Source organism: Ictalurus furcatus, chromosome 9 (genome assembly GCF_023375685.1).
Source record: "Ictalurus furcatus strain D&B chromosome 9, Billie_1.0, whole genome shotgun sequence".
In the NCBI taxonomy this organism is placed as follows: domain Eukaryota; kingdom Metazoa; phylum Chordata; class Actinopteri; order Siluriformes; family Ictaluridae; genus Ictalurus; species Ictalurus furcatus.
In genome coordinates this window covers 22,824,950-22,837,794 of record NC_071263.1, presented here as the reverse complement: position 1 = coordinate 22,837,794, position 12,845 = coordinate 22,824,950, and the positions used below count along the sequence as shown (strand labels likewise).

General features: G+C 36.6%; 1 protein-coding gene across 1 annotated transcript; it reads left to right on the top strand.

Moving 5' to 3' along the window:
- The first annotated feature begins 333 nt into the window (after window positions 1-333).
- Window positions 334-8,021, top strand: kcnk17 (potassium channel, subfamily K, member 17). Its single transcript, XM_053633893.1, has 5 exons — window positions 334-1,032; window positions 6,334-6,448; window positions 6,684-6,850; window positions 7,015-7,183; window positions 7,405-8,021. The coding sequence occupies exons 1-5, from the start codon at window positions 799-801 to the stop codon at window positions 7,644-7,646; spliced, it is 927 nt and encodes a 308-aa protein (XP_053489868.1). The 5' UTR covers window positions 334-798; the 3' UTR covers window positions 7,647-8,021.
- The last annotated feature ends 4,824 nt before the right edge of the window (window positions 8,022-12,845 follow it).

The following is a 12,845-nucleotide window of genomic DNA, read 5'->3' as shown; positions in this document are numbered from 1 at the left end:
ATTTTTCTACAAAGAAATACACACACACATTTTATATTATATATATATATATATATATATATATGTGTGTGTGTGTGTGTGTGTGTGTGTGTGTGTGTAAATGCGTAATGTGTAAATATGTCTAAATGCTTCATTTACTATTTTTCTACAAAGAAATACACACACACATTTTATATATATATATATATATATATATATATATATATATATATATATATATATATATATATATATATATATATATATATAATATGTGTGTGTGTGTATTTCTTTGTAGAAAAATAGAAAATGAAGCATCAAGGCATTAAACAACACATCAGAATGATTTGATGATCTGGTGATGTGGTGATGTTTCCTTTATAACAACAGTCACTATAGACTGAACCGAGGACCTCAGAGAGAAGAAGAGAGACAATTTAACCAAGACACTTGAAATGGATCATCATAATTCAACCTATTTGCTGTGTCATTGAACTTGGTTGAAAATCTCTGTTATCATGCTTATAATGTGTTTACACAAGTACCCATTGTGTTATAAGTCAATCTGCAGATAGATTGTTTGACTACACCTTAATAACATTTTCAGAGTGCACTGAAAAGCCAGTCTTTACCATTCTCCCTCATTCCCTCTCCACCTGGCTCGTTAAATCACAGTCAGCCATTATTTGCATGCTATGCCTTAAAGGACGTAGTTTGATTTGCCTGTCACACAAACGTGGGTAAATCCACACCCAACGGCTATGCACTGTGGACTAGCCACACATTTTAAAACCTTGGAAGTAAGCCTCAGGAGCCACAATGGCCGCCATTCAATTAAGAAAACTTTTCAAACGGTTCAATTTTGTCAAATTCTTTTCTGTGCTGTTGCTCGGAGTGGTGTACTTGACATATGTCCTTATTGGAGGGGTCATTTTCTGGAAGCTGGAAGGAGACCAGGTAATGAGTGACATTGCTCGGCTGGAGGTGAAGAAAGAAAAAATGCTCCAGATTTATCCATGTCTTGGACAAAGTGGTCTGGAGGAACTGGGAGACGTGAGTTATGAAAACATTTTTTTATAAAGATAAATAAAGCGGTAAAACAGTGTTAGTTCATTCAGTCTTGCCATGGGCTCACTCTGTGGTATTTTATATCCTTTATTCACAGTGGTCACCAACTTTCTTCCTTGAGATCTATGTACCTTCCTGTAGGTTTCTTCTCTATCCAAAATCGAACACCTTTTTTAGTTTACCAAAAACTTCTTAAGGCAATTATTAGACAGCCAGGGGGTCATGATTATGGTTGGAGCTAAAGTCTTCAGGAAGGTAGACCTCCAGGAACAGGGTTGGTGACCATTGCTTTATAACATTTAACAGAAGTATAATGGGTATTGGCTTAGATTTTCAAAATGTCTGGTCTGGTCTAGATGGGTTATTTTATAGGTTGATTGATATCAGACTGGTGAATTTGATCAGTTGCTTTTAAGTACCTGATGAAGTGGCCGAAAACCTAAAGGTCTGTATATATGTGATGATGCATATACGAAAGCATATGTCTTATGCAATATTTAGGTACATAGATGCACTTTGAATCAATCAGGCTTGTGGTATTTACTAGTGGAAAACACAAACAATCCTAGACTCTACCACTCCCTGTGCTCAAGTCAATACTCAAACTTCCATGCAAATAGACAGTAGATGTATTTAGGGCAAGGTTCGTATGCTCCTCATACAATGACACAATAGAGAGAATTTAACAGATAGACTAGTGTCTATAAAGTCTCATGCTCAAGGTTAGGTCACACTGCATATTTCATGAGCAACTATAGGGTTCATTGACTCGCAAGAACCCATTCAAAGTCATTTGCACCTAATAGCTTGTGGCCATAGACCAAACGTCTGCATATTAAGGCTGTCAGTCTATGAAAATTTTTAATCGAACAAATTACATGATGTGCTGATTAATTAATCAAATTAATTGCAATTAATCTCACATCAATTTTGGCTGAGAAATTACTCCCAAAAGACCTTGTGCCTTGTGATTGGAACTGGTGTTGCATGCACGTTGGCGTTCAGAGGGCCAAGCAGAGTTTGATCGTCGCCTCGCTTCATGCTTGTCACTAAGCAACTGCATGCAAGCTAAGATGACGTACAGGTCTGGGGCGGGGCGGAGTGCATTAAATGCAGTAATCGTTTTAACACTTTATTTTTTCTGTAATTACTCACACTAAATTAACGTCTTAAATCGACAGGCTGGTCAAAAGTGAAAGACACAAACCTATGTTTAGTTCAATTAAAGGGGAAAGTACATTATACACCACAATAGGTAAAGAACAGAAGGGAAAACAGCACTAAAGCCTGGTTTTATTATTTATTTATTTTTGTATTATTTTTACATGAAATAATTGTACGTGCTTAGAAAATTTTGAAAGCTACAAAATAGTGTTTATTATTTTTAAAAGATAATAATATACACACAATGTATTATCAGTGATCCGTCCTACCATACCACCATGGTTGCTGCGGCCACAGTTATTCAAGTTGTATCATATTTACATGCTAAATTATATTCATTTTCTATTTACATACTGCAACACAGTTGTACAATATGAGCTGGCATCAAGCTAATTTGAATGTTGTGGGGTCATCACCATCATGTTTTAATGTGCGTTGCATAAAAAATGTACAATATTGTGAGTTAATATAACAAGAGTATGCATCATAGCAAGACTGAATTATGATCCATTCTAATTCAGCAAATTGCAACTAGCAAATCCAATGATTTGACAAACTCACCTAATTAATTTTTTAATACTTTTCTTACCATGTAGAGCTCTGGCATGTCTTATTAGCAATTCACACAACTCAGTAGTGAATCGAGGCTGTATAATGTTTTTAGGTGCTACTTTTTAGAGTCCTCTGAGTCTAATAAGTCAAGTAAACTAATACTGACCACCACTGTATTTGAAAACACACCTACACTCAGTTTTCTTTAAATGAACTTCCCTGTAAATAATTTATTAGCAATTTCACAAAGAACACTGGAATGCTAAGTATAAGCTCAGTTTGTGGTGCTCTTACAAATGTATCACCGTCTAAACTGCAAATATATATTATGGTTCAATATGTATCATGGCAGAAAATGGTAAATATTGGAGAATAACGTGGTAATGTGGTCATCAATAGATACAGAACCTGCATTCTATGCAAGATAGCTAACTATTATGGTGTGTTTTGATTGGTTAACCTACTGTTAAATAAATCACAGAGAATATGACAGTGTAAACCCAGGCTCAAATACTGAAATCTTGCTTGTATATACATGCGACATCCTGCTAATGTTAACCTGAAAGCTAGTTTACTAGCAGTTACCTAACTGGCTAATTTCTGTAATAGCATATAAAGTAAACTAAGCTCAGAGCATAGCATCACCAGGGTAAAGAGGGAGGAAGTATGGCAGGGGTGTAGAGGGATATAGGGGTACAGAGTATTCATGAAATTAAATATCATGAATATTCATACATCCTTGCATACATTATAATGGGAAAATGTGTAGAGATTAATTTTATTTGCGTAACACATTTAACAATAGACATTGTCACAAAGCAGATTTACTGAGATGAGGAAGAATCCTTCAATGGATGAAACTCATCCTCTTCTTGGCGACACTGGATAGAGGGCTTATAAATCATTACAGTATGCAATTGTAGAAGAATGAAGGTAAAGTGTGTTGAAATGATTTTCAGTGTGAGCAGATATGAATAGGAGACCTGGGAGGAGCCTGGGACAGTGTTTATGATTACAGCAGCAGTTCTTAGAACAGGCTTGTCAAATGCAAATTCTACCTGGGCATTTTTGTGAGGTCCTGAAGAGATTATTAATTTTTTTTTTTTAAGGTAAGTTTATTTTAACTTAATTTATTGTCGTGATTAACACAATGTTTCTGAGATTTTTTTTAAAGCATATTGTAGTAATATTATCTACATGAGCTTCAAATGAGAGACTGGAGTCTATAATCATAACAAGGTCTTTCACTGCTCCACATGATGTAACTGAAAGGCCATCCAGAGTTACTACATAATCAGAAAGCTTACTTCTAGCTGCCTGTGGTCCTAGTACAAGTACTTCTGTCTTGTCAGAATTAAGTCAGCATCCAGTGTATAATGTTCTTTATATATTCCTCAACTTTATTAAGCTGCTTTAGGTCAACTAAAGTCATCAGCACAGCAGTGGAAGCTAATACCATCTTTATAAATAACTGTACCTAGAGGTAGTATATTTAAGACAAAAATCAGAGGCCCTAGAACAGAGCCAGGTGCAATTCCAAACTTTTGTATGCACAGAGTCACCATTTACAAACTAATATCCATCAGTCATATAAGAAATGAGCCAGAAAAGAGCCATTCCCCTTAACTGCAAAAAATTCTAATCGTCTGTGTAGAAAGCTGTGAACCATGATAACAAAAGCTGCACTGTCATTAAGTCATTTACATGTACCTTATCTGGCTGACACTTTAATCCACAGTGATTCACAGTTGAGACAGGATATAGGATACTGTGCAAGGTTAAAGGCCCAACCACTGCAGCTTGGTCGTGCTGGGATTTGAACTCGTGACCGTCTAATTACTATGTCTTAACCACTGAGCTATCACTGCCCTTGTACATCATGAAAAAAAGGAGACAGAACCCTGACTAATGGCCAGAAATAGGGCATTTACAACTTTAACCAATGCCATTTCTCTATTGTATTGAGGCCTAAATCCTGACCCTATGCAAGTATCAGTTTAGCTCTTGAGCTACAACATTTTCTATGATCTTAGAGATAAAGGAGGAAACCTGTAGTTTGAGAGCTGATAATGATCACGGTCAGGTTTTTATCAGTGGTAAAGAGGGAGGGAAAGGAGTGTAATTTTTTAATGGAGGTTCGATTGCACCTGGTATTTGTTTAAAGAAATATGTAGGTATCGGTGTAGTAGATAAGTTGATTTTGAAGCGGAAATAAGTGAAATGAATTCAGTGTGTTGGATAGGGGAAAGGATTGTGATTGCTGTACTGATATAATTATATTAGTCTCTACAAAACTTGTATGATATTAATACTCAATGAATACATTCTATTAATGAATTTCCATACCCTGCACATCATAACAAAGCATGATGATGATGATGATGATGATGATGATGGTAAATGGTCTGCACATATAACCTTACAGTTCTACAAAGCGCTTTACACTGTGTCTCATTCACCCATTTGCACACACACTCACACACCAACGGTAGCAGAGCTGCCATGCAAGGCGCTAGCTTGCCATCGGGAGCAACTTGGGGTTCAGTGTCTTGCCCAAGGACACTTCGGCATGTGGAGTCATGTGGGCCGGGAATCGAACTGCCAACAACCCGCTCTACCACCTGAGCCACAGCTGCCCGATCATGATCATGATTATGAGGAAGATAATAATGATGATAACATTGGGAGAGTCTGGCATTGCTTATCAGACACACACTCGTAGTTCAAAATACAACTGCTGTGCTCATGTGAAAAACCACACAGACATTCAAATGCACTTTGCAATGCAAATGAGGCAATAGAGTGGCTTCCCTAGTTCTTAGAATATGATAGTTTGAAGTCTGACACAAGCATATTCAATAATGTTTGTATTGTTTTAACATATAGCTTTAGCTGAGGGATTGATAACATCATTGATGTTACAAATAAAGGTGAATGTTTCCAGGTCTAATTCAGCTAAAACACTTTTTCTGTTCTATAGTAATTTTAATTAATAAAACCACAGGATACAACTATGCAGATAACACAATAATGCACACGACATCAACATTATGATTTACCAATACAATGCCAACACAAAAAAAACAAACAAAAGTTTCAGTGTGCCAATGATATACTGTATAATATAATAATACAATGTTGAATTGCTTCTCATCAGTAATATTATATCAGTCCTTGAAGCAGTAAGGTGACTAGTAGTTTTAATAGGTACCTCTTTTTTGGAGGTATGCAATGTATTGTCAATGTAAATGTTAGAATGAACCATAACATTTTACCAAGTTTTGGGAATTGTTACAGCATTTTGTTGATGTAAGATGATACTTGGGCTACATTCTAGTGTTATGTCTTGGTACTAACTGAGGAAAGAAACTGATTATGTTAGAAGTGAAAATAGACTATTATAAATATTTTTGTAGAGCTAAAGATTTAGCTTTGAAAGTAGATAGGGATTTTAGATCAATGGCGACTCAAGTGCAATTTTTATTATTATTGCATGAAAACAATTTGTAGTAGTAGGAAGTTATCTATTTGCTGAAGACTGATGTGGTGTTTCTCTTTATTGTGTTTAAGTTTATGTTGGACATAACTAGGAATGGGATGAGTCTGAAAAGTAACAAAACAGCCGGAGGTTTCTGGAAGTTCACCAGCTCGGCAGTGTTTGCTGCCACCGTGGTGACAACTATTGGTAAGTCAATGCAACGGGATTGATCTTGTATGTTGTATGTTTGAAAATATGAAGAAGAAATTTTTTAAAAAAATTTTCATTGTGTTTTCATTAGTACAAGATATTAACCCTTTTTTGGCTTAGTACAGCCTAAATAGCCTGTCCACATGAATATTTGTTGTATTCTAGCAGTTAAAATACACATGTTGTTGATTACCATTGTGACTGGCTATGGGTACTGTTCTGTTCTGCAAAGGCTATGGAAACATCACCCCTAGTACGTGGACCGGTCAGATGTTTTGTGTGATCTTTGCCATTTTTGGAATTCCACTTAACATGGTGGTCCTGAACCAAGTGGGCAAGTACATGCTGGCCATCGAAAGAAATTTCTGCACCTCGATTGCGAAAAAGAGCAGCTACCAGGTGAAACTTCAGTCCATCCATAATATTTAGCATCTAACATTAAGTGACAGTCTAAATAAATTTCAATAAATGAGCAGTTTGAACAAATAATAAAAACCTGCTAATGTAAACAGATTTCCATTTTACATTCAGCTTTTGTGCACATGTTTCTATTCATTTCTCAGAAATGTGTTCTGGTGTCACTCCACTTTGCATCATTCATTGGCTCGGCAGTCCTCTATTTGGTGGTCCCTATGGTATTTTTTAAGACATATGAAGGCTGGACCTATGCACAGGGCATCTACTATTGCTTTATCACACTCAGTACAGTAGGCTTTGGAGATTTTGTTGCAAGTAAGATTTTGAAATCCACACCCACATACACAAACTACAGAAACATCACACCCACATACCGTACACAAACTACAGAAACATCACACCCACATACCGTACACAAACTACAGAAACATCACACCCACATACTGTACACAAACTACAGAAACACCACACCCAAGTGCTCATTTACATATGCGCTTCTTCTCATTTTCTCTTTTCCATCATACTCTGCCTTTCAGATTATAATCCTAACATTGATTTCCCTGACTGGTATGGCTGCATCTTGGGAGTTTGGATATTTTTTGGCATGGCCTGGCTGGCTTTACTGATCAATCACACTATTGATCTTCTGGGGCACTTAGAAGCTTACCTTAAATCTGGGAAGACAACTGATAAGACAAACAGTCCACAAGACCAGGAACTACCCGAGACACAACAGAAAGAGCTGGATGAAGAGAAAACAGATGATGGCTGTAAATGATCTGTTCATACAGGACAATTTGGTTAAGGCCAACACACACACACACACACACACACACACACACACACACACACACACACAGACACACGTTTACAGACGTACTGTTTAATATGATGCAAAAAATCTCACTTACAGTTTTTACAGTCTGTACACTTAGTAGTTAAGACAATATATATATCAATTACAATACATTACATTATACTGTCCACGTGCTCTTTGTCCACAAAGATGCATCGCCTAGTTTAAAAAATGTATAAACAATGAAGGATCATTCCAGATTTTGTATTGTTTAGTCCAGGCCACTTTTCTGGCTCCCCCTTATTATCTTCCACTACATTAACTGTGTTCTTACCACTAACCAACAAAATGGCTGCGTCTCTCTGGCACTCACCAACACATTTACATAAACTACTAAATAACTTGTGGTCAGATGAGACTTTATAGTTATTTCTGCCTTCCAGTTACAAATTGGAATGCCTACAACTATTTTTGGATTACAGTATATTTTTAAAGGCTGTGTGTGAATGCTCTTTAAGATTTTGTGGATATTCAGCACCAGTAACAGGACTAGCCGATGACGTGTATTACCAACAATATCCACTAGAGGGCATAGCAATTTCAGCTATTCTTACATCCTATTTAACTCCTAAAAATGAACGCTTTTTAAGGTTGAACAGAAAAGCTTATTTTTCTGTGTGGCAGTCAATGTGCAATATCAAATGTTAATTTTACACATTATTTCTTATTTTATTATAATAATTCAGAATTTACTATTTATAATTGTACTATACATTTTATTAAATGTGTATATAGATAGATAGATAGATAGATAGATAGATAGATAGAGAGAGAGAGAGAGAGAGAGAGAGCAAGAGATAGACAGACAGACAGACATACAGACAGATACATGTACACACAGGAAATAGCAATAGTTTTATAGAGACAGTTCACAGTCTCTGAAATGGCCAGTCCCATATATATCATATTCAACCACTCAGTTTACAAACAACCGGCTGCACAGCACTACTGCACATATAGCTTCTGGCATGTTTGGAGTATTCATCTTCAAGAAAAAAAAAATCTTAAAAACCACACGCACTGACATGTTAATGAAAAGATTCACTTTGTCATCGTGTAGGAGTGTTTCTTTGAGATGTATCTCTTTTGTGAAGATCAAGTCTTTACAATAAACGACAAACTTGATGCAGAATTGATCATTCATTCATTTGATTATTTATTTGACCAATGAAACAATTCCACAGAGTTCAATGCTATTTTACACAATGATCAACACTGTGTGTTGCAGAAAGTAAAGTATCATATGAAATTCAATTCACCTGCAAAACTGTGCACACTGAGATCAGAAATTCCACTGCTCACGTCCCACAACTTAAGAGAGTCCAGACGGAAATCCACTCCAATGGACACACAGCAGGACAGGCTGCATATCTGCATCCAAGTGACACGTTCATAACACTGTATTATGACACTGTATTACACTGTATTAGAATAATGACACTGTATTATTGACTAACATATAAAGATGGCATTAAGGACATTCATTTTCCATCAGGATGAATCAGCATTGCATCACATCAGGCAGCAGGAGTACGCACACCGCACAAAAGAGAGAGAAAATAGGTTATTAAGTATACTTTTATCCTACAGTGGTTTAAAAGGTTTACTGTGATCAGAAAAATGCAGCCAAGCTCAATATCCAGTAAGTATTGTCTCAGAGTATTTGCTCCAGGCCAATATATCAATGTTCAAATGTTTTTGCTCATGACAAAAGGCCCTGCTGGCAGTTGTTGAAGAATCACATTGTGCCACATATGTAATGAATTCAGCTGATGGTATATAGCTATCCAGATGTGTATCATAGCCACTTTACCAAACATGTTGTCAATTCTATAAGTTAACACTTTTAACTAGAAGCAGCATTATGATACATGGGTGCAGTGTGTAATTTTAACATGCACTTACTGCAGTCCATACAATATTCCTGCGAGTTAGTGCTTATACAAGTTAGTGCTTATAAGACTAAGTATAGATGTGTTTGTTGTATTAGAGTAGCTCAGCACTCTCTCGTACACTCAGACACACACCCACCATTATTTCAGCCTATCATCTGATCCTATTCTGGGGGTCAGTCCTAACTGTTTATTTTTCGCATGTCCTCTTCCTCTCTCTAACCAGTCAGGGAACATAATTTAAGTCAACAACCCCCCCTCCCCCCCAACCACCCCCCCCCCATCTCTCTCTCTCTCGTTCTCTTTCTCTCTCTCTCTCTCTCTCTCTCTCTCTCTCAGTCTTACGTATGTGTGCGTGTAAAGATCCAGAAAGGGACTTTCCTCACACATTGTTAATTACAAAACAGATCATGCTATACAACTTAATCATTACTTATGAAATACAACCTTATTATTCAGTTATTCACTGTAAAGCACATTGTTCAGTAACTACAGTGAAAGTAATTGGAAAGGTATATCATTACAAGAATGCCACAAGAGGAATGCACTACCACATACATGAGCTCACAGATGCCTGTGATTGGTGAGTGTCATTTTGATTGACAGGGTAGAGAGAGTATGCAATCAACCCCCCAAAAATTGGTTCAGTTTTTTTTTTTTTTGTTCACGTAATGCAAAAATAATGACCCATAAAAGTAGTTCCACTATATATAATTATAATCCCCACGACAAAACAAATTATTTTAATTAAAAATCCCTATTGCACATATTAATGGATGACCAGTGCCCAGAACAAATTCAATGACTGTCCCTCCATGATGGCAAGGCCACAAAAAATGCAAAATACATGAACTAATAAATCACACTAACCTCAGTTTCATGCTCTGACCTCAAAGCATGGTGATTCTCTTATCAATGATTAAACAATCTGAAACTGTCTGCTGTGCACACCGCCACAAGGTCATCTGTTCAGTCCACAGTTGACGGCTCTCTTCTTTTGCCTACACATACAGTATGCTGTGAGTGCAGAATTCTGCTTACTCTTAAGGCAAAATTAATAAGACAAATAAATTTAGTTACATTTACATTGCCATTTTTCATACAACTAAGCTGTGGATGGTTAATGAACTTGCTCAAGGGTCTAACAGCGGCTACTTGGCAGTGTTGGGATTTGACATTTCGATTGGTAGTCCAATGTTTTAACCCTTGTGCGTCAATTAAAAAAAGTTACACATAGGTCCATAGAGGGCAAAAATGTCCATGTCAAAAAACTGTCATAGAAATATTATATATTACTATTTTTTTTCCGCTTTCACTGACTTCGATTTTTTTTTTTTACCAGCATCACTTCTGATCATAACTACCAAACATTCATTCATTTTCAGAATTTTAACCCTTTAAACACCAGTTTCTTTACATAAAATGCAAAAATCTTCAAAGCTCATTAACCTCCTTTGACTCATATACATAAGGTGGGATTTGTGATTTCCAGTACAATATCATTTCTTTCTTTCAGACTGTTCACAGACACATAACATTTTCAGTACACACGTACAAACCACAACTCTGATATCCATACACACACACACACACACACACACACACACACACAAGCACACGCAATTATAGCGACATCATTCACTCAGTTGGTCTGCAGCGCTCTATAATACAGCAGAATCAGAAAAAAGGAAAAGCATGTATTTTCCCCAGAGGCTAAACCTGAGAAAATACTACACATTTCAGAATATATATATTTTTTTAAATCAATGTTTTGAAACCTTGTAAACAAAATAAAAACCTATTCACACAGAATGCATGATTTTATGCTTAAAATTGTCTAAAATTAAACGTCATGGGGATTAAATATTTGCAGTTTGAATGGGTTTCAATGGGGACATTTTTGTCCTTAGGGTACTGAGTGTAGCTGTTTTGTGTACCTAGCTTAAAATAGATTTATGAAAGGAAATGAGGGTGAAATATTAAAATTCCAATAAAAATACATACCTTTTGCAAAGATTATGCTGTTTGCATTAACACAGACAAAATGATCAAATAAAATAAAAAATGAAAAAGACAAAAATGACCATAAGGACGCACAAGGGTTAATAATGGACATCGTCACAAAGCAGCTCAACAGAAATATATAAATTCAGGATATACATTTTAAATTGATCAATTTATCCCTAATGAGCAAGCCAGAGGTGACAGTGGCAAGGAAAAAACTCCCTGAGACAATATGAGGAAGAAACCTTGAGAGGAACCAGACTCAAAAGGGAACACGTCCTCATCTGGGTGACAGTGGATAAATTCTCTTCTATAGCTGCAACTGTATTTCTGAATTTATTATAGTTTTAACTTGAAGTCCATAATGAAAGAAAAGTGGTTAAGCCAGCTGTTCTTCCTTATCTATACAGACTTACTAATTGTTCCTAGACACATGACACAGGTATGATCTGTCCCTTTTAGCTAAAAAAAAACAAAAAAAAAACCTGACAACATAGTTTCAAAATGACAAGAGTGCAGATCCATTTAGGAAGTTACTGACATTCAGCCAGCTTAGCTTGCAAGTACAAGCCTCTCATGAATTTCTGACAAGCTCAGACAATTCTTTCATTTCCTTTTTAAAGCTCAGAGTTTTATTGGTCTTATAGCATAGTGGTAAATCTGTTACACACCAAACAAAGCAATGAGGCATGAAGATGCCTTTATATATTTACACAAGAAACACAAACTGCCTTGTTGCTCATCTGCGTCCCCACTGTATGTACTATGATTATACTGTAATCACAACGTAAGTCATTTTACATAATGTCTTAAAAACAAAGCTAACAGATATTAAGCTTTTATTACCCTGCATGAAATTTGCATACCAGCACTGTGGTAGGTGCTTCATGCACACACACACCTTTCAATTGTGGATAGACAGAATTCCTTGGAGTGGCTGTGACTCAGGTGGTAGAGCGGGTTGTCCAGTAATCTCAGGGTTGGTGGTTTGTTCCTCGGCCCCTCCACATGCTGAAGTGTCCTTTGGGAAAGACACTGAAACCAAGTTGCTTCTGATGGCAGTCTAGTGCCTTGCATGGTAGCTCTGCTACCATTGGGGGGGGTGTGTGTGTGTGTGTGTGTGTGTGTGTGTGTGTGTGTGTGTGTGTGTGTGTGAATGGTTGAATGGGAAACAGTGTAAAGCACTTTGCAAAATTGGTTAAAAAGCGTTATATAAGTGCTGACG

Bases quoted from the DNA above. Each gene is read 5' to 3' on its own strand.
- kcnk17 (XM_053633893.1), top strand. From the start codon at position 799: ATGGCCGCCATTCAATTAAGAAAACTTTTCAAACGGTTCAATTTTGTC. The intron at 6,851-7,014 runs GTGAAACTTCAG...TTCATTTCTCAG, and splicing joins CGAAAAAGAGCAGCTACCAG to AAATGTGTTCTGGTGTCACT. The intron at 7,184-7,404 runs GTAAGATTTTGA...TCTGCCTTTCAG, and splicing joins CTTTGGAGATTTTGTTGCAA to ATTATAATCCTAACATTGAT.